Raw genomic sequence first — 19,040 nt, forward strand, 5'->3', positions numbered from 1 at the left:
CTGGAAGGTTCTCCCATCTCCACAGAGGAACGCTGGAACTCTGTCAGAGTGATATCGGGTTATTGGTCACCTCCCTGACCAAGGCCCTTCTCCCTGAATACTTCCGAAGGCACTGTATCCTGTAGTTTCCCCCTCTCACATTTCATTCCTCTCCTCTTTTCTCTTCCTCTCTCTCTTTCTCTCCTGTTTTCTAGGCAGGGCAGACGGCGCTCATGCTGGCCGTCAGCCATGGTCGCACAGCCATGGTGCGGTTGCTGCTGAGCTGCCAGGCTGACCTCAACATTCAGGACAAAGACGGTTCGACTGCACTCATATGTGCGTGTGAGCACAGTCACGTGGAGATCGCTCGGATACTACTCGAGTCTGACCACTGTGACACCAGCCTCACAGACAAGGTAGGTACACACACATGCATATCACACACACGCATAACACACACTAATGTGAACACACACAAGCATGCACATACACACTTGGATGCTCACACACACATGTACAGACATACACTTTGAACTTCCCAAAACATTGAATGTCAAAACAACCCAACAGTGCCACTATCTGGCTAAACAGTGAAGTGCATAATTTTCTCATGTTCATTGACATGATGAATGAGCACACAGGCTCTCAGACGATGTCACATCCCCTTGCCGCACAGCGGCCGGGAGTTGACCAGAAACACACTGTCCTATTTTTCTTCCACAGAGTGATAGCAGAATGGCAGACAGATAAGGCAGGAATTAGCTGCTAGGTTAATAACTGTTTTGTGGAGCTGTTTGTCTGGGTTTGACACAGTAATGAATCCCTCTTAGAAGGTATTATATTGTACTGGATGTGTAGAGGTGTCTGTGTGTGAATGGCTCAGAGTGGAGCTATGGCTAGAATCAGACCTTCTTTAAGGCCTCCAGGGCAGTCAGACAGGGGGCTAAAGTAGACCCTGGAAACCCAGACAGAGCTGTGTGGGCTGGGCTGTGGCTAAGACAGACAGGTTAAATAATTCACTTCTAATCCAAGGATACCTCTTTCTACGATCCTCTCTCATGGCCAGAGATGGTATTATTCTGCTCTCACCCATTGGTCCCACATTATCTCACTATGGGTTATTTTCTTCATATGATTGGTTGTCGCAACCAGACATTTCATTGACTCACCGTTGTCAGGGCGCTGGCAGGATATAGCTCATCAGTCGAGGTTGCAACACCAGGAATTAACACGTGTAGAGAATTCTGCATTCTGCATGAACAGGTCTCCTGAAATGGCAAGCATCCTTACTGTTAAAAATCGAGTCAAATTAAGTCAAACCCAATTTTATTCATCATATATACAGAATACAGGGGGGTGTAAACAGTGCTATGAAATGCTTACTTGCAAGCTACCTCTGAACATAGCCCTTGTGTCATACAGCATGTCTTGGGGGTATGATATTTGTGCATCTAACTTTCTCACTCATCATTATTTACAATTCATCAGGACTATCCATAATCCTGGAAGCATCCACATTAATGTAGAAGTGTTTAGAAACATATTTTATTCTCATTTACAATAAGTGACTCCAAAATGACAAAATACATTATTTATCAGTACTTTTTATTGGGCACAAAATAATCTGAAACACAACCAAAACAAAGAGGAAAAGTCACAAGTGTGATGTAATCATTGTGTTCTAGGAATATGGGACCAAATACTAAACTTCTGGCTACTTTAAGACACATAAGTGAATTTATCCCAATAGTTTTGTTTCCTCTTAAATTGGGGGACTATGTACAAAAAGTGCTCTAATAAAAAGTGGTAACATGAATGAAAATACCCTCAAATTAAAGCTGACAGTCTGCACTTTGTATAATTTCAAATCCAAAGTGCTGGAGTACAGCCAAAACATTTCACTATCCCAATACTTTAGATGGTGTAACGGCGTTCTTCTTTTGTTGAAAGAGAGTCGGACCGAAATGCAGCGTGTAAGTTACTCATGTTTAATAGTGAATACAAACGAACGAACTATAAATGAACAACTAATAAATACAAAACAACAAACAGAATGTGAAACCAATTACAGCCTGACTGGTACACACTACACAGAGACAGGAACAATCACCCACGAAATACAAAGCGAAAACCAGGCTACCTAAATACGGTTCCCAATCAGAGACAACGAGAATCACCTGACTCTGATTGAGAACTGCCTCAGGCAGCCAAACCTATTAAACACACACACACCCCTAATCAGCTACAATCCCAGACACTACAAACCCCAATACGAAAACACAATACATAATAACCCCATGTCACACCCTGGTCTGACTAACTAATAAACTAAAACACAAAATACTAAGACCAAGGCGTGACAGAACCCCCCCCCTAAGGTGCGGACTCCCGAACGCACCTAAAACCATAGGGAGGGTCCGGGTGGGCATCTGTCCATGGTGGCGGTTCCGGCTCCGGACGTGGACCCCACTTCATAAATGTCATTGTTCCTCCCCTTCGCGTCCATGGATAATCCACCCTAACCGCCGACCATGGCCGAATAGTCCTCACCCAGAACCCTACATAACAGAGGAGTAGCTCGTGACTGAGGGGCAGCTCGGGACTGAGGCAACTCGGGACTGAGGGGCAGCTCGGGACTGAGGGGCAGCTCGGGACTGAGGGGCAGCTCGGGACTGAGGGGCAGCTCGGGACTGAGGGGCAGCTCGGGACTGAGAAGAAGCCCAGTACTGAGAAGAAGCCCAGCACTGAGAAGAAGCCCAGTACTGAGATGAAGCCCAGCCAGGCAGTAGAATCCGGCAGATCCTGGCTGACTGGCGGATCCTGGCTGACTGGCGGATCCTGGCTGACTGGCGGATCCTGGCTGACTAGCAGATCTGGAAGAGTCTGGTTGACTGGCAGATCTGGAAGAATCTGGTTGAATAGCAGATCTGGAAGAGTCTGGCTGACTGGCAGATCTGGAAGAGTCTGGCTGTCTGGCGGATCTGGAAGAGTCTGGCTGACTGGCAGATCTGGAAGAGTCTGGCTGACTGGCAGATCTGGCTGCTTCATGCTGACTGACGGCTCTGGCTGCTCCATGCTGACTGGCGGCTCTGGCTGCTCCATACTGACTGACAGCTCTGGCGGCTTCATGGAGACTGGAAGCTCCTTGCAGACTGGCAGCTCTAGCTGCTCCATGCAGACTAGCAGCTCTGGCTGCTTCATGCAGACTGGCAGCTCCATGCAGACTGGCAACTCCATGCAGACTGGCAACTCCATGCAGACTGGCAACTCTGGCTGCTCCATGCAGACTAGCTGCTCCATGCAGACTGGCAGCTCTGGCTGCTCTATGCAGACTGACAGCTCTGGCTGCTCCATGTAGACTGGCAGCTCAGGCTACTCTATACAGGCTGACAGCTCTGGCTGCTCCATGTAGACTGGCAGCTCAGGCTGCTCTATACAGACAGGAGGCTCCGGGAGCGCTGTAGAGGAGGAAGGCTCTAGAACCGCTGAACAGACGGGAGACTCCGACAGCGCAGGAGAGGGAGAAAGCGCTGGCTGCGCTGAACAGGCGAGGCGCACTGAAGGCCTGATGCGTGGTGCTGGCACTGGTGGTATTTGGCCGGGGACACGCACAGGAAGCCTAGTGCGGGGAGCTGCTACTGGAGGGCTGGGGTGTGGAGGTGGTTCTGGATAGACCGGACCGTGCAGGCGCACTGGAGCTCTTGAGCACCGAGCCTGCCCAACCTTACCTGGTTGAATACTCTCGGTTGCCCTGCCAGTGGTGTGAGGAGAAATAGCCCGCACTGGGCTATGTAGGCGAACCGGAGACACAGAGCGCAAGGCTGGTGCCATGTAAACCGGCCCAAGGTGACACACTGGAGACCAGATGCGTAGAGCCGGCTTCATAGCATTAGGCTCGACGCTCAATCTAGCCCGGCCGATACGCGGAGCTGAAATATACCGCACCGGGCTATGCACCCGCACTGGGGACACCGTGCGCACCACTGCATAACACGGTGCCTGCCCCCCCGGTAAGCACAGGGAGATTGCGCAGGTCTCCTACCTGACGCAGCCATACTCCCTGATAGCCCCCCCCCCAAAAAAATTGGGCTTCCTTGCCAACCGTGTTCCCTCGTATCGTCGGCTCCTATCTCCGGCTGCCTCTGCTCTCCTTAGTGCCTCCACCTGTTGCCATGGGAAGCGATTTCTTCCGGCCAATATCTCCTCCCAAGTGTAGCAACCTTTACCATCCAGTACGTCTTCCCATGTCCATTCTCCGAATAATTCCTCCTCCCTTTGCTGCTCCAGCTGTCGCTGCCTGTTAACACGCTGCTCCTGTTTGGGCTGCACCTGCCTGTTGACACGCTGCTCTGTCCGTGTGTGGTGGGTGATTCTGTAACGGCGTTCTTCTTTTGTTGAAAGAGAGTCGGACCGAAATGCAGCGTGTAAGTTACTCATGTTTAATAGTGAAGACAAACGAACGAACTATAAATGAACAACTAATAAATACAAAACAACAAACAGAACGTGAAACCAATTACAGCCTGACTGTTTTTTTTTTTATATAAAAAATAATTTATTATCTTCAGTACCATTCATTCTTTACAAATCATAATTTACATACATACACAAATAATGATATTTTTAATTAAACTAATTAAATTAAACTAAACATAAACCCCAAACAAAAACCTCAGGGGAGCATCTTCCCTCCCCGTCACCCTACAAAACACCTTTCCCTATCTCCCCGTCCCTAATCTAGCCTTTTACAAATCTAAATGACACCCAGCCCTAAACCCCCCTTCCACCTCTCCCGAGCAGCATGCTGCCCCCACTTCCTCTCCTCCCTCTTCATCCTCCCCCTCAAATCTCCTTCCACTCTCCTCACTATCCCTTCCATCCCCCAATCTCTCCCTGTCTTCTCCATGTTCAGCCTTGCTTCCCACAGCCCCCGTTTAAAGAGACTCATGAGAAGCCAGAGCAGAAACCTGTCCCTATCCGTCCCTCTCACTCTCCCTACACCCCTCTCTAACCTGGCCCACGTCAATACAAAATCCCCCTTTACCAAACCTAACAACCCCCGTGCCCTAGCCCATACTACTCCGGCAAAGGCACAGTCCCAAAAGACATGACGCACAGTCTCCTCCCTGCCACAAGAGGATCTTGCACTAAAACTAAACCGGTACAAGATGGAACGTACCGGCAAACACTTATGAAGGCTCAACCAATTCAGGTCCTTGAGCCTGTTGTCCAGACCCCGCACCTGCACTCCCTCCCAGACCGCTTCCGAGATGCCTACTACAGGCGCCCGACTCTCTGCCTTTCTGACCTCCTCGTACAGGTGCCTATGATCTAAACCTACTCGGGCAACTTCAACCTCAGGGTGCGCACGCAGCCACTTGGCCGCATGACCAAAGTGCCACGGCAGCTGTTCCGCCCGAGGACCCGTGTTAGACCACACCATTATGCTTCTCGCCTGATACGAGAAAAACACCCGCAGGAGGTAACCGGACGGGTGTATCACTGGCTGAGCAAGCTCCGTTAACAAGAAAGAAACAAAAATTGTGTCCAGCTTGAGGGGGAAATGTGGTACCCCCCTACCTCCCTCCCCGATGGGAGAGATCATGCGTGCCCTGGCGACCCACTCATACCTGCCACTCCACATAAACTGAAACACAAGCTTCACTAGAGGCCTTCTCAGACAAGCCGGCAATGGGTAGATGTATGCCAAATACAAAAGCGACGGCAACACATCCACCTTTAGGACCAGGACTTTGCCCATAAAAGACAAATACCTAGCTTTCCACATTGCTAGCTTCCTCTGTACCACTGCAATACGCATGTTCCAGTTTAGCGTCGCAGAGCCAGAGGTCTCAAAATGGACCCCGAGAATCCTCAGGGCCCCTTCACAGAGAGATAACCCCCCAGGCACATCCGTTCTACCGCGCCATCTTCCGAAAAACTTGACGGAAGACTTTGCATGGTTCAGAACTGCTCCCGACGCTCGAGTGAAATCCCCAAAGATGGCAAGGGACCTTGTCAGGCACGAGTCCTTGCACAACAACAAGGAAGTGTCGTCGGCGTACTGCGTCATCTTAACACGCAGTCCACCACTTCCAGGGATCAGCAGACCTTCCACCCCTGTGTCTGCCCTAATGGCAGCCCCCAGAGGCTCCATGTACAGAACGAAGAGGAGAGCCGAGAGTGGGCACCCCTTGCCTGACCCCAGACGAGAGGTCAAAAACGTCACCCAAGTGACTATTTACACTAACTCGGCACCCCGCTCCGACATATAATGTACGAATCCATCCTATAAACTTCTCCCCAAATCCTAATCGACCTAACACTCTGAATAAAAAGGATCTATTCACGCGATCAAAGGCTTTCGCCTGATCTAGCGCTGCTACCATAAAAGGCAGTCCTCTATCTTCAACCCAAGCGACGGAGTCCCTGATTAACTGTAGGTTCCATCTAATAGAGCGGCCCTCTACCCCGCACGTCTGATCCTCATGAACGACGTAGGGAAAGGCTGTGCGCAACCGGTCTGCTAAAACCTTTGCAAGTAGCTTGTAATCTACACACAGCATGGTCAACGGCCGCCAGTTGCCAAGGTCAGTTAGTTCCCCCTTCTTATATAAAAGTGGGACCCCCGTCTCAAGGATGGCCTTCAAGACTTCGAGGACCACTGGTCCAAGTATACCCCAAAACTTGAGATAAAACTTAGCCGGCAGCCCATCCATCCCAGGCACCTTCCCTTTTCCCATCCTCCTAAGAGCGCTCTCAACCTCTTCTAGTGAAATCTGGGCCTCCATCACTTCTCTAATGTCCTCCGGCAAACGCCTGGACAAGTGTTCTAAAAACACATTTCCATGCTCTACATCTATTTCCCTTTCCTTAAATAAACCTTGGAAATGATCAGTTGTCACCCTGACCATATCCTCTGGTTCTCTAACTATACTACCATTTTCTTCCCTAACACCATGCATTACCTTCCTACTCTGTCTTGCCCTAACCAACTTAAAGAACATAGCAGAACAAGTCTCATTATGTTCTAGAAAGCCGCTATGCGCACGCTCCAGGAAAGCTCGAGCCTTCCGCTCCTGCAACTCCCTGAGCTGCGCCTTTAGGGTTGAGGATCTCTCCCAGTCAAACGACCCGCCGAGGTTGCCTGCCTCGTATTCGAGTTCAATTAACCTTTGGATACGATCCACCTCCCTCCTCTCCTCCCTTTTTTTCCTCTTGCAATACCCTATTATAAAAGCCCTAATCCTCACCTTAACTAATTCCCACCACTCTAACACCCCCTCGCACATGGACCGGAGACCCTCAAGCCTCCTAAAGAAAACATAAAACCCGTCAACAAAAGCCTGCTCCTCCAGCACATCCCGATCTAGCTTCCAGTACCCCTTACCATAGAGGCAGACTGACGACCCCACCTGCAGGAGCACCCCGTCGTGATCTGAAAAGAAAACAGGCAACAGCCGCCCAGACAACTTTCCCAAAGACCTGGGTACAAAAATATAATCGAGCCTCCGCTCAACCCCCCTGGAGTTACGCCATGTAGGACCGTCCATTTTCGGAGTAGTGTGCATACCACCATCTACCAGACCATGACAAGCCATTAGCCTAGCAATGGCGCCTGCACTGTTATCCCCCCCTCTTCCTAAATCTGTATTAAAATCCCCCCCGATCACTAATTTCCTATTTGTAACACACAGGGGCGTCAGACAGTCCACCATCTCCTTCCTGTCTGCCACCACCTGTGGCCCATACACCACCACTAATCTAAATTTACAATCCCTTATCGTGACATCCACCCCTATAACCCTCCCCTGCATTACCACAAAAGATTCCTCCACTTTTACCTCCCTGTGCCCACACAAAATCCCTACCCCGATGAGTGCACCCCCCTACACCCCAAACTGACTCCCCCTTGTCCCATTCCCTCTTAAATCTACTAACATCCCCTCCATCCCTCAGGTGAACCTCCTGTAAAAAACAAAAATCAAAACCCACACCCTCCAAATAACTAAAAACCACCCTCCTCTTAACAATATCTCTTAAACCCCTTACATTTAAACTAACAAAAGTAAAATTAGACTCCATGAAGAAAAAAATAAATAAAACATGTAATTCACTCAAATTCTAAACTCAGACAGAAAAAAAAAAAACAGGAGACTCACCCGATGCTCCCCTGCTCCATATCTACCGGTGAGAACACCATCTGCAATCCTGACCTCCCCCCCTCTTCCTCCATCACACCATCCCAGGATGAGGGAATAGTGTTTGGCTTCGGGGTGCCCTGCACCCTGGGTCTACCCCCACAATCCTCCCCCTCCCCAGTGTTGCAGCTGGTTTGGAAAAAAATTGGGGAGGCTGAGTCCCCAAACAAAAAACTCCCCACCTCCTCCTGTACCCAGTCCTGAGTCTTGTTAGGTGTGTCACCACCCAAAGGAAGTTGAGAGTCTTGGGAAACCAGCAGCAAACCAGAGGTTTCTCCCACCACCATCACTCTCTTGGCCATCCCCTCCCCCTCACTGTCGGCCAATCGCACCCTCCTCTTCATTCTCTTCTTTGGTGATGGCGGCAGTGGAGAGATACCACCCCCTCCCCCCGCCAGCTCCTCCACCATACCCCTCATCTCTTCCACCATGTCACTTTCCCCCCAGTCCACTTGCTCTTCCACCGTCTTCTTCTCTACCACTCCTCCCTCACTTTCTTCTCTCTCATTCTCCTCCATTCGGTTGCCATCTTCCACCGCTTTTCCTGGTTCTCCTACTCCCGTGCCTTCCGTTTCCTTCTCTCTTCCATCCGCCACTTCTTGCTCCTCTTCCTTCCTTGTGGCCTTCCCCTCTGGACTTGTAGTCTTGTCATGAGGCATGTTTCCTTCCCCTCCTCTTCTTCCCCCATCCCCCGCTCCTGCTCCCCCCCCAGCCGCAGACGCATATGACCTCTGACGGGCCGGGCACCCCCGCCACAGGTGTGCTGACGAGCCACACCCATGGCATGTCTTAGGCTTGTCACAATCCCTCGCCTCGTGATCCTCAGATCCACAAAATCTGCATTTTCTCATGCTGCACGAGGCAAAAATGTGACCATAGGCCATACAGCGCCTGCAAAATGGGGGCTGACGTGCATAAAACAATGTCCCCCTGTCAGCCCCAAGGGAGAACATAGCAGGAGGATGAAGGTATCCACCATGTCCCTTTGGGTCCTCCCTGAGGAGGGCCTGGAAACCTCTCCTCCCATTCCAAAACCCAAGGGAGTCTTTGAGGTGCCTAGCTGAGGAAACGTTATCCATGTATCTCCCCAGAAAAGCCCTCACCTCTTCATCCTTAACGTAAGGGTTGTACATGTTAACAGTTACAACCCTAAAGTTATTCTTCGCCAGACTTGATATTTCATAGTGGCACATCGGCCTCTCACCTCCCACTGCTCTTGCCCTTCTAAGGATATCATCATGTTTTTCTTCCGTATATAGCGCGACGTCGTATGCTCCCTCCAACGAGTTGCCTTGGAAACAAAACACGTCCTTCACCGTCAGCTTTAGAATCCCCATCAATATGATTCTTCCAAAAGATTCTCATCCTAACGGCTCCAACTCCTTTTCCTTCCAAGCAAAACGAATCGTGTTAGCCAGCCCAATCCCAGGGATCGATCGTGATGATGTATTTAGCACCATCTCCGCAAGGAGAATGGCGCTCGTTCTTTTCTCTTCCAATACAAGAAAAAACGAAAATCCAAAAGTGACCGCAACTGTCCGGTGAAAACTAACACAGAGACAGGAACAATCACCCACGAAATACAAAGCGAAAACCAGGCTACCTAAATACGGTTCCCAATCAGAGACAACGAGAATCACCTGACTCTGATTGAGAACCGCCTCAGGCAGCCAAACCTATTAAACACACACACACCCCTAATCAGCTACAATCCCAGACACTACAAACCCCAATACGAAAACACAATACATAATAACCCCATGTCACACCCTGGTCTGACTAACTAATAAACTAAAACACAAAATACTAAGACCAAGGCGTGACAGATGGAGTATTTGGCTGCCGGAGCCAAATCAGACTTTAAAAAGAACATATATGGTCCATGGACTAAGGAGTAACGTTAGCCAGGGGACTGACTGATGGACTGGCGAGCTCAGGTGTGGAGGACAGGGGACTGACTGATGGACTGGCGAGCTCAGGTGTGGAGGACAGGGGACTGACTGATGGAATGGCGAGCTCAGGTGTGGAGGACAGGGGACTGACTGATGGACTGGCGAGCTCAGGTGTGGAGGACAGGGGACTGACTGATGGAATGGCGAGCTCAGGTGTGGAGGACAGGGGACTGACTGATGGACTGGCGAGCTCAGGTGTGGAGGACAGGGGACTGACTGATGGACTGGCGAGCTCAGGTGTGGAGGACAGGGGACTGACTGATGGACTGGCGAGCTCAGGTGTGGAGGACAGGGGACTGACTGATGGACTGGCGAGCTCAGGTGTGGAGGACAGGGGACTGACTGATGGACTGGCGAGCTCAGGTGTGGAGGACAGAGGACTGACTGATGCAGCTGTGGAGGACAGAGGACTGACTGATGCAGCTGAGGACCGGATGCTAGTAGAGGGGGTGTGATTAGGACGACAGGTGCCAACAAGAGGCAGGGCTGTCTCCAGCACTGGAACTGTTGGTCCGGAACTTCTACGAGCTCCACAAAGCCCTCATCATCCTCCCCTTGGATATCAGGATCACCCGTCTCCAGTTCCTCAATGGCAGCCTTTATAATCCTGCAGCACCAAACCAGTCTGAACGAAGAGGTGCTCCAAACCAATCAGTTCCTGTTAAGAAAAAAAAAAATACAAAAAAATATGAGAATAAACCAGACTGAGTATGGAATAATTCTATAATAACATTTCACAAAGAGAAATGCTTTGCTGTTTGTATTAAATACAACCCGCATTAGACCCACCCGCATTAGATTATTAATGAAATGATATTGCCTTTACCAGTGTATTTGCGTAGAACAGTGTAAGGAATCATATGTTCCAACTGATGACCTTCCTACTGCACTTGGGACAATAAAGGTATCCTGCTGCCACATAGTAGGATCCGTCCACATCCACAACCTGCCGGATCTTCTGGTGGAGTCCAGATGAGGTCAACTCTCCCCTCTCACAGTCAGAATGTGGGCAATAGAGCTTCACCTGACACAGCCCTGCTCCACACTCTTTTAGTAGTTTTTGTCCAATAAATCCTGGAACCCTTACTGTCTATTAAGACGAGGCTTCCATTTGGCAGTTTGCTGAAGCTGGCCCCCATGTCTGCTGTGAAAATAAGAGGGAAAGTTTGTGTTTAATAAGCATAAATGATATACATTTTAATGACAGTGAGCAGATTGGATTAATGGATGGAGCAATAAAATGAAGTGTTTAAACTCTAGCTACCTATGTTGTTATCTCTAGCTACCTATGTTGTTATCTCTAGCTAAATATGTTGTTATCTCTAGCTACCTATGTTGTTATCTCTAGCTACCTATGTTGTTATCTCTAGCTACCTATGTTGTTATCTCTAGCTACCTATGTTGTTATCTCTAGCTACCTATGTTGTTATCTCTAGCTACTTGCTAAAGGACATTTCTAACCACAGACACACCAGCATAAGCAAGAGAATAGAATATCGTTCGTGCCTTTTAATTCATAATTAACATGATGACCCGTCCCTAGCCTATTTGATATCAAGACAGAGTTCGCCCTACAGCTATGTCTAGTCCAATTAACTAAATTCATAAAAAGAGAAAAGGAGAGGTTTGCTGACGCTGAGTGACAAAGCACAACTAACAAGCTATAAAAACCACACTTTGTTTAGATAGCTAGCTCCGGCAGTAAGAAAATAAGTTTAGTATGGTATTCTATTTTGATAGTCATGGACGTTAAGCTATCTAACGTTACGTTACTTCGATCACCTGTGTCAGTGTCAAAACACCCGTTGACTAACGCGTTAGATAGCGTTAACGTTACAGTAGCACTGTAAATCTTGTTAACCGAGCTAACATATTACTGAAGCCTAATACACTGATATTACCTGCTAGATATTCCGATCGATGATCAATGAAAATAGCAGAAGCAAAACATTGTAGCTGACGTTACTTCAGAAAATAAAGATAACTGGCGAACAAAATGGCCTAAGAGGAAATACACTGCTCAAAAAATAAAGGGAACACTTAAACAACACAATGTAACTCCAAGTCAATCACACATCAGTGAAATCAAACTGTCCACTTAGGAAGCAACACTGATTGACAATACATTTCACATGCCGTTGTGCAAATGGAATAGACAACAGGTGGAAATTATAGGCAATTAGCAAGACACCCCAAATAAAGGAGTGGTTCTGCAGGTGGTGACCACAGACCACTTATCATTTCCTATGCTTCCTGGCTGATGTTTTGGTCACTTTTGAATGCTGGCGGTGCTTTCCCTCTAGTGGTAGCATGAGACGGAGTCTACAACCCACACAAGTGGCTCAGGTAGTGCAGCTCATCCAGGATGGCACATCAATGCGAGGCAAGAAGGTTTGTTGTGTCTGTCAGCGTACTGTCCAGTGTAGTGTCCAGAGCATGGAGGCGCTACTAGGAGACAGGCCAGTACATCAGGAGCAGAACTGCTGCAGGACCGTTACCTCTGCTTTTGTGCAAGGAGGAGCACTGCCAGAGCCCTGCAAAATGACCTCCAGCAGGCCACAAATGTGCATGTGTCTGCTCAAACGGTCAGAAACAGACTCCATGAGGGTGGTATGAGGGCCCGGGTATGAGGGCCCGACGTCCACAGGTGGGGGTTGTGCTTACAGCCCAACACCATGCAGGACTTTTGGCATTTGCCAGAGAACACCAAGATTGGCAAATTCGCCACTGGCGTCCTGTGCTCTTCACAGATGAAAGCAGGTTCACACTGAGCACATGTGACAGACGTGACAGAGTCTGGAGATGCCGTGGAGAACGTTCTGCTGCCTGCAACATCCTCCAGCATGACCGGTTTGGCGGTGGGTCAGTCATGGTGTGAGGTGGCATTTCTTTGGCCCTCCATGTGCTCCCCAGAGGTAGCCTGACTGCCATTAGGTACCGAGATGAGATCCTCAGACGCCTTGTGAGACCATATGTTGGTGCGGTTGGCCCTGGGTTCCTCCTAATGCAAGACAATGCTAGACCTCATGTGGCTGGAGTGTGTCAGCAGTTCCTGCAAGATGAAGGCATTGATGCTATGGACTGGCCCACAAGGTTCCCCAGACCTGAATCCAATTGAGTACATCTGTGACATCATGTCTCGCTCCATCCACCAACGCCACGTTGCACCACAGACTGTCCAGGAGTTGGCGGATGCTTTAGTCCAGGTCTGGGAGGACATCCCTCAGGAGACCATCCACCATCTCATCAGGAGCATGCCCAGCCGTTGTAGGGAGGTCATACAGGCACATGGAGGCCACACACACTACTGAGCCTTATTTTGACTTGTTTTAAGGACTTTACATCAAAGTTGGATCAGCCTGTAGTGTGGTTTTCCACTTTAATTTTGAGTGTGACTCCAAATCCAGACCTCCATGGGTTGATAAATTTGATTTCCATTGATAATTTTTGTATGATTTTGTTGTCAGCACATTCAACTATGTGAAAAGAAAGAAAAAAGTATTTAGTAATAATATTTCATTCATTCAGATCTAGGATGTGTTATTTTAGAGTTCCCTTTATTTTTTTGAGCAGTGTATATTTTTATGTGGTCCTCTTGACTAGAGTTTGAAAGTCCCGCCATAGCCCTATCCACATTGGTCAATTGTTGGCTACTTGTTGGTTGCACAGGCAACTCAGATTGGTTGGCGAGTGCAATTATTGGTTACTTCTTGGTTGCAGACAGCGATATGATTGGTTGTCGCAACCAGACATTTCCTGACTCATCCTTGTCAGGGCACTGGCCCTCTGTGGCAATGGCCTTTGTGTGGTGTAGATTTGAGCTGTGTGGCTCATTACCCAGGTCTCATGTTTCTGAGGGGAAGGGGTCTAAAGTACACATCCTCTGGCTTGTGGCACTATTCACTCTTCTAACATGATTGAACACACAACGTTTTTATTTACTCCATGAGTGAAGAAACATTCTCTCTACCCCTCTCACCCACCTCTCTCTCTCTCTCTCTCTCTCTCTCTCTCTCATTGTCTTTAGGATGGTCAGAGTGCTCTTTCGGTTGCGGAAGCGGCCTCCCACAGTGAGCTAGTTGACCTTCTGAAGACCCATTCTGACTCCACCACCCAGGCCTCTAACCTCTCCTCCACCACCACCTCAGCCACCATTATCACCACCACCACCGCCTCTCTCCTTTGAGTCCTCTCCAGAAGCCCCTCTCTAACCCCCACCCCAACACAGAACTCTCCCACCCTAGACCCACCGTAGCCCGGATCCCATTCGCCAGACCCAACCCTACCCTAGACCCACCATAGCCCAGACCCCATTTGCCAGACCCAACCCTACCCTAGACCTACCATAGCCCGGAGCCCATTCGCCAGACCCAACCCTACCCTAGACCCACCATAGCCCGGACCCCATTCGCCAGACCCAACCCTACCCTAGACCCACCATAGCCCGGACCCCATTCGCCAGACCCAACCCTACCCTAGACTCCCGTGGAGGACAGACAAAGGCTGTATTCACCACCACTCAGCTCACAGGCCTACTGGACCTGTGCTGCAAGGAACCAGAATAACACACATTATTCACATTTCTGCCAATATTCCGTGGGCGGGACTCTGGAGTTATGTATCAACCGTTTGGCAGCCAGCCAATCAGAGAGGGACCTGTGTGTGTCAATCAAAGAACCCGTAGCTGTGGCGACAGTGGGGATCGACAGGTGATCCATGAAGAGTGCAGAAAGACAACAGAAGGATGATGGATTGATGCTTTCCAAAAAAAATGCTCTTCAGGCACAAATCTTCTTAAGCACATGATCTACCTTCAAAATCTGTCATATTATTATCAATAATATGGTTTTTCTTCCTTTTTAGTCCAATGATGACATTACTATTATTTTATATTTGGACATAAGCCATTTATTAAACCATAAAGTCAATGTTATAATAGTGTTTTATCAGACACACCAAGTATATTTATTTTGCGTTGCACTTTGTTTCACTCTGTTTGATTGATATTCACACTGTACATATCATATCCATGCTTGGTTTGTTTTCATCAGTATGACTTAACGATTGACTCACTGGGAGGTCTTCCATATGAAGGGTGTATAGTAGGATGCAGCATGCAGCAATATAATAACAAAAGGCAGAATCTTCCGAAGCTACTAAACTGCAGTATGATGTAGTAACTCTCCACTTACTACTCTTCTCAACTATCTACAACTCTTTTTCTCTTTCTCGCTCTCATGCACTAGCCTGGTATCAGAGCATTTCATATGTTTCTGTACGTACAGTAAATCCTAGACCTTCCATTTAGTATGATATGTTACGTTTTGTATGGTATTTGCTAAACGTATGATATGTAACGAATTCTAGCTGGTGGCTAATTTTAGCTAGCGCGCTAAAGTTAGCTAGGCTAGTGGTTCGGGTTAATAATAATAATAATTTTATTTTGTACTTTTACCCCTTTTTCTCCTCAATTGGTGGTTACAGTCTTGTCTCATCTCTGCAACTCCCCTACGGACTCGAGAGAGGCGTAGGTCGAGAGCCATGCGTCCTCCGAAACACGACCCTGCCAAGCCGCACTGCTTCTTGACACACTGCTTGCTTTACCCGGAAGACAGCCGCACCAATGTGTGTCAGAGGAAACACCGTCCAAATGACCACCGAAGTCAACTTGCAGGCTCCCAGTCCACCAAATTCCCTTAACCCGGACGATGCTGGGACAATTGTGCGCCGCCTCATGGGTCTCCCAGTCAAGGCCAGCTGTGACAGACTACCCGGGGCTGTTGTGATGCCTTAGGCCGCTGCGCCACTCGGAAGGCCAGGGTTAGGGTTAAGTTTAAAGGGTTAAGGTTAGGGTTAGAGGAAGGGTGAGCTAAAAGGGTTAAGGTTAGGTAAAGGGTTAGTTAAAAGGGTTAAGGTTAGGGTTAGGGCAAGGGTTAGATAACATGCTAAATAGTTGCAAATATTTGTAAGTAGTTGAAAAGTTGCTAATTAGCTAAAAGTTTTCAGCAATGAAATTCGAACTCGCAACCTTTGGATTGCCAGACGTTTGTGTTCTACATCCACCCATCACCCCCTAGATGTTTGCTTTCTACATCCACCCATCCACCCTAGATGTTTGTGTTATACACTCACCCATCCACCCCTAGATGTTTGTGTTCTACATCCACCCATCCACCCCTAGATGTTTGCGTTCTACATCCACCCATCCACCCTAGATGTTTGCGTTCTACATCCACCCATCCACCCCTAGACGTTTGCGTTCTACATCCACCCATCACCCCCTAGATGTTTGCTTTCTACATCCACCCATCCACCCCTAGATGTTTGCGTTCTACATCCACCCATCCACCCCTAGATGTTTGCGTTCTACATCCACCCATCCACCCCTAGATGTTTGTGTTATACATCCACCCATCCACCCCTAGATGTTTGTGTTATACACTCACCCATCCACCCCTAGATGTTTGTGTTCTACATCCACCCATCCACCCCTAGATGTTTGTGTTATACACTCACCCATCCACCCCTAGATGTTTGTGTTCTACATCCACCAATCCACCCTAGATGTTTGTGTTATACAATCACCCATCCACCCCTAGATGTTTGTGTTATACAGCCACCCATCCACCCCTAGATGTTTGTGTTCTACATCCACCCATCCACCCCTAGATGTTTGCGTTCTACATCCACCCATCCACCCCTAGATGTTTGCGTTCTACATCCACCCATCCACCCCTAGATGTTTGCGTTCTACATCCACCCATCCACCCCGACCAACCACCCTCCTTTCGTATTTGCCTTAAGTAACCATCTGTCTTACGTAATCATATCATACTAAATTGGGTGTCTTGGATTTACATGCAGAATAATACAAAATGCTCTGAGACCAGGTGACACACACACACACACACACACACACACACACACACACACACACACACACACACACACACACACACACACACACACACACACACACACACACACACACACACACACACTCTCTCTCTTCCACTGTAATGTATCATTCCCTTTGTCTGCCTGCTTTATAGATTTCAAGTCAAATAATGTATGCAACCAAAATCGCTACAAAATGCACAAAGAATGTCAGTTTTACATTCCAGAATCCAGATAGCATTCAGCAGGCCTCCTAAGGAACAACATCACAGCACTTAGCACAGGAAGCAACAGAGTAGAGACCCCTCCATTACTGGCCAGACTAGTAACATGTTCTCTACTGTCCTCTGCAGTCAGTGATGTTACACAGCTCCTTCTCCCATGTGGACACACAGGTTTCACTGCTAGAAAAGTAGAAATGTTGTTCTTAGGGGGATTGTGCCTCGCTCTTCCACCCCAATTTTCTCTCTATATTGAACAATGGGGCACTGGTGCAGAGAAATGACATGAGAATATACTATCTATCCTATCAGAAAATGAAGAGGTCCCAAAGGAGAGGTGCTGTACTCACCAGGTGGTGGTGCTGTCTCTCTTTTTCACCTGTTTATCACAAGGCAGGCCTAGGAGATGAAGACTGACCTCAACTGGTTAAAGGTCTATATGGAAACCTAACTGTACATACATATACAGTATTGTGGAAAATATATCTGGTATGGTCTGACATTTGCTCTTAAATATATTTAGTATTTATTAAAAACGCTATATTTTTACAATATACAGTATATGCATGGGCCAATAGTCCAATGATTGTGTTGGAATATGTGAATTTATTGGTTCTTCTGGATGGTATATATAAGCTAATTGGTCTACTTTAAAAAGCAATGTAACTTTTCATTGGTTGGGTGGTTCACGTTCATCTCTCATTGGACAAAGCAGTGTGCTGTACTGTGTCAACAGGACTGACTGTTGTGAGACTGTACTTCTACATTACAATCAGATGAAAACAGCTGTACCTGCCTGTAATATTCCTACTGTCAAATGGACTTTTATGTTGACCATTTACAAATCAAAGAACTGCTTCTAAATAAAAAGGAGACTTTGAAACTCATGTGTGTAGAAGTGTATTATGTCACGATTCAAAAGATGTATATTAGCCTCTGTACACTATTATGGAGTCAATCCACATGGCGGAAGATCCGCGTTATAGCGAGATTGAAATGTAAAGGTCATTTCCAATTAAGCCGGCATAGTGTTTACCGTAAATGCAGTCTCTGCAAGCATTGCCTTTACATTTCAATCGCACATTACCACGGATCTTCCGTGATAAGGGTGAATCTAGGCCTTTTACAAAGGATTTATAGTATACAAGCACCACTCGCCACACTAGCCTCGCACTCATGTGGGTGCTAAGAATCTAGCAAGCATGCTAGGTAGCGGTATGTATCAACAGGCATTGTTAGCCAATCCAGTAGGGGTTGGAACCTATGGTAAGCTTCAATTGGTCACTCGCGTCACAATATAGCGGAGGATTTGAGTACATTTCTGCTTTCCCCAACTTTAGTCCCGCCCTGTTCAGCTCCCTCGCCCACGGTCCACCGCCCACTCTGCTTCTCTCACTCCCCTTCCATTGAAAGTGAATGGCATCCGATGTGTCACCACATGTTGCAGCTTCCTAATGTAAACGGGTCGTTAGTCTCTGATAGGACTGAATTAGTGCAGACATGTTTATTTTCCTTTTTCTGTGCTGTCCATCTAGAACACAGGCCTCACAGGCAGCTGATCGCCTCCACAGAGTCACAGACCTTCACTGAGCCACTGTTACTCTGACAGACAAACTGCTCACCCCAGGGACATCACAGATGACGTTAAATGCCATGTGTCACTCACTACAGCAGGGGTTTCAAAGATATTCCACAGAGATATTTTTGGTTTTATCCTTTCAATTAAGACCTAAACAAACAGACGAGGGGAGTCCCTTACTAATCCGTGTCCTTCACTAATCAATCAAATA

General features: G+C 47.9%; 1 protein-coding gene across 1 annotated transcript in view; it reads left to right on the forward strand.

The window, feature by feature from the left end:
* kank4 (KN motif and ankyrin repeat domains 4) overlaps positions 1–18,137 on the forward strand; it is a 205,819-nt gene extending 187,682 nt beyond the window's left edge. Inside the window, exons 10-11 of the mRNA XM_064935964.1 lie at positions 195–395; positions 14,160–18,137. Coding sequence (XP_064792036.1) covers positions 195–395; positions 14,160–14,318 — 360 coding nt within the window. The 3' untranslated portion in view covers positions 14,319–18,137. The remainder of the gene's footprint in view (positions 1–194; positions 396–14,159) is intronic.
* The last annotated feature ends 903 nt before the right edge of the window (positions 18,138–19,040 follow it).

Source organism: Oncorhynchus masou, chromosome 24, assembly GCF_036934945.1.
Source record: "Oncorhynchus masou masou isolate Uvic2021 chromosome 24, UVic_Omas_1.1, whole genome shotgun sequence".
Taxonomy (NCBI): Eukaryota; Metazoa; Chordata; class Actinopteri; order Salmoniformes; family Salmonidae; genus Oncorhynchus; species Oncorhynchus masou.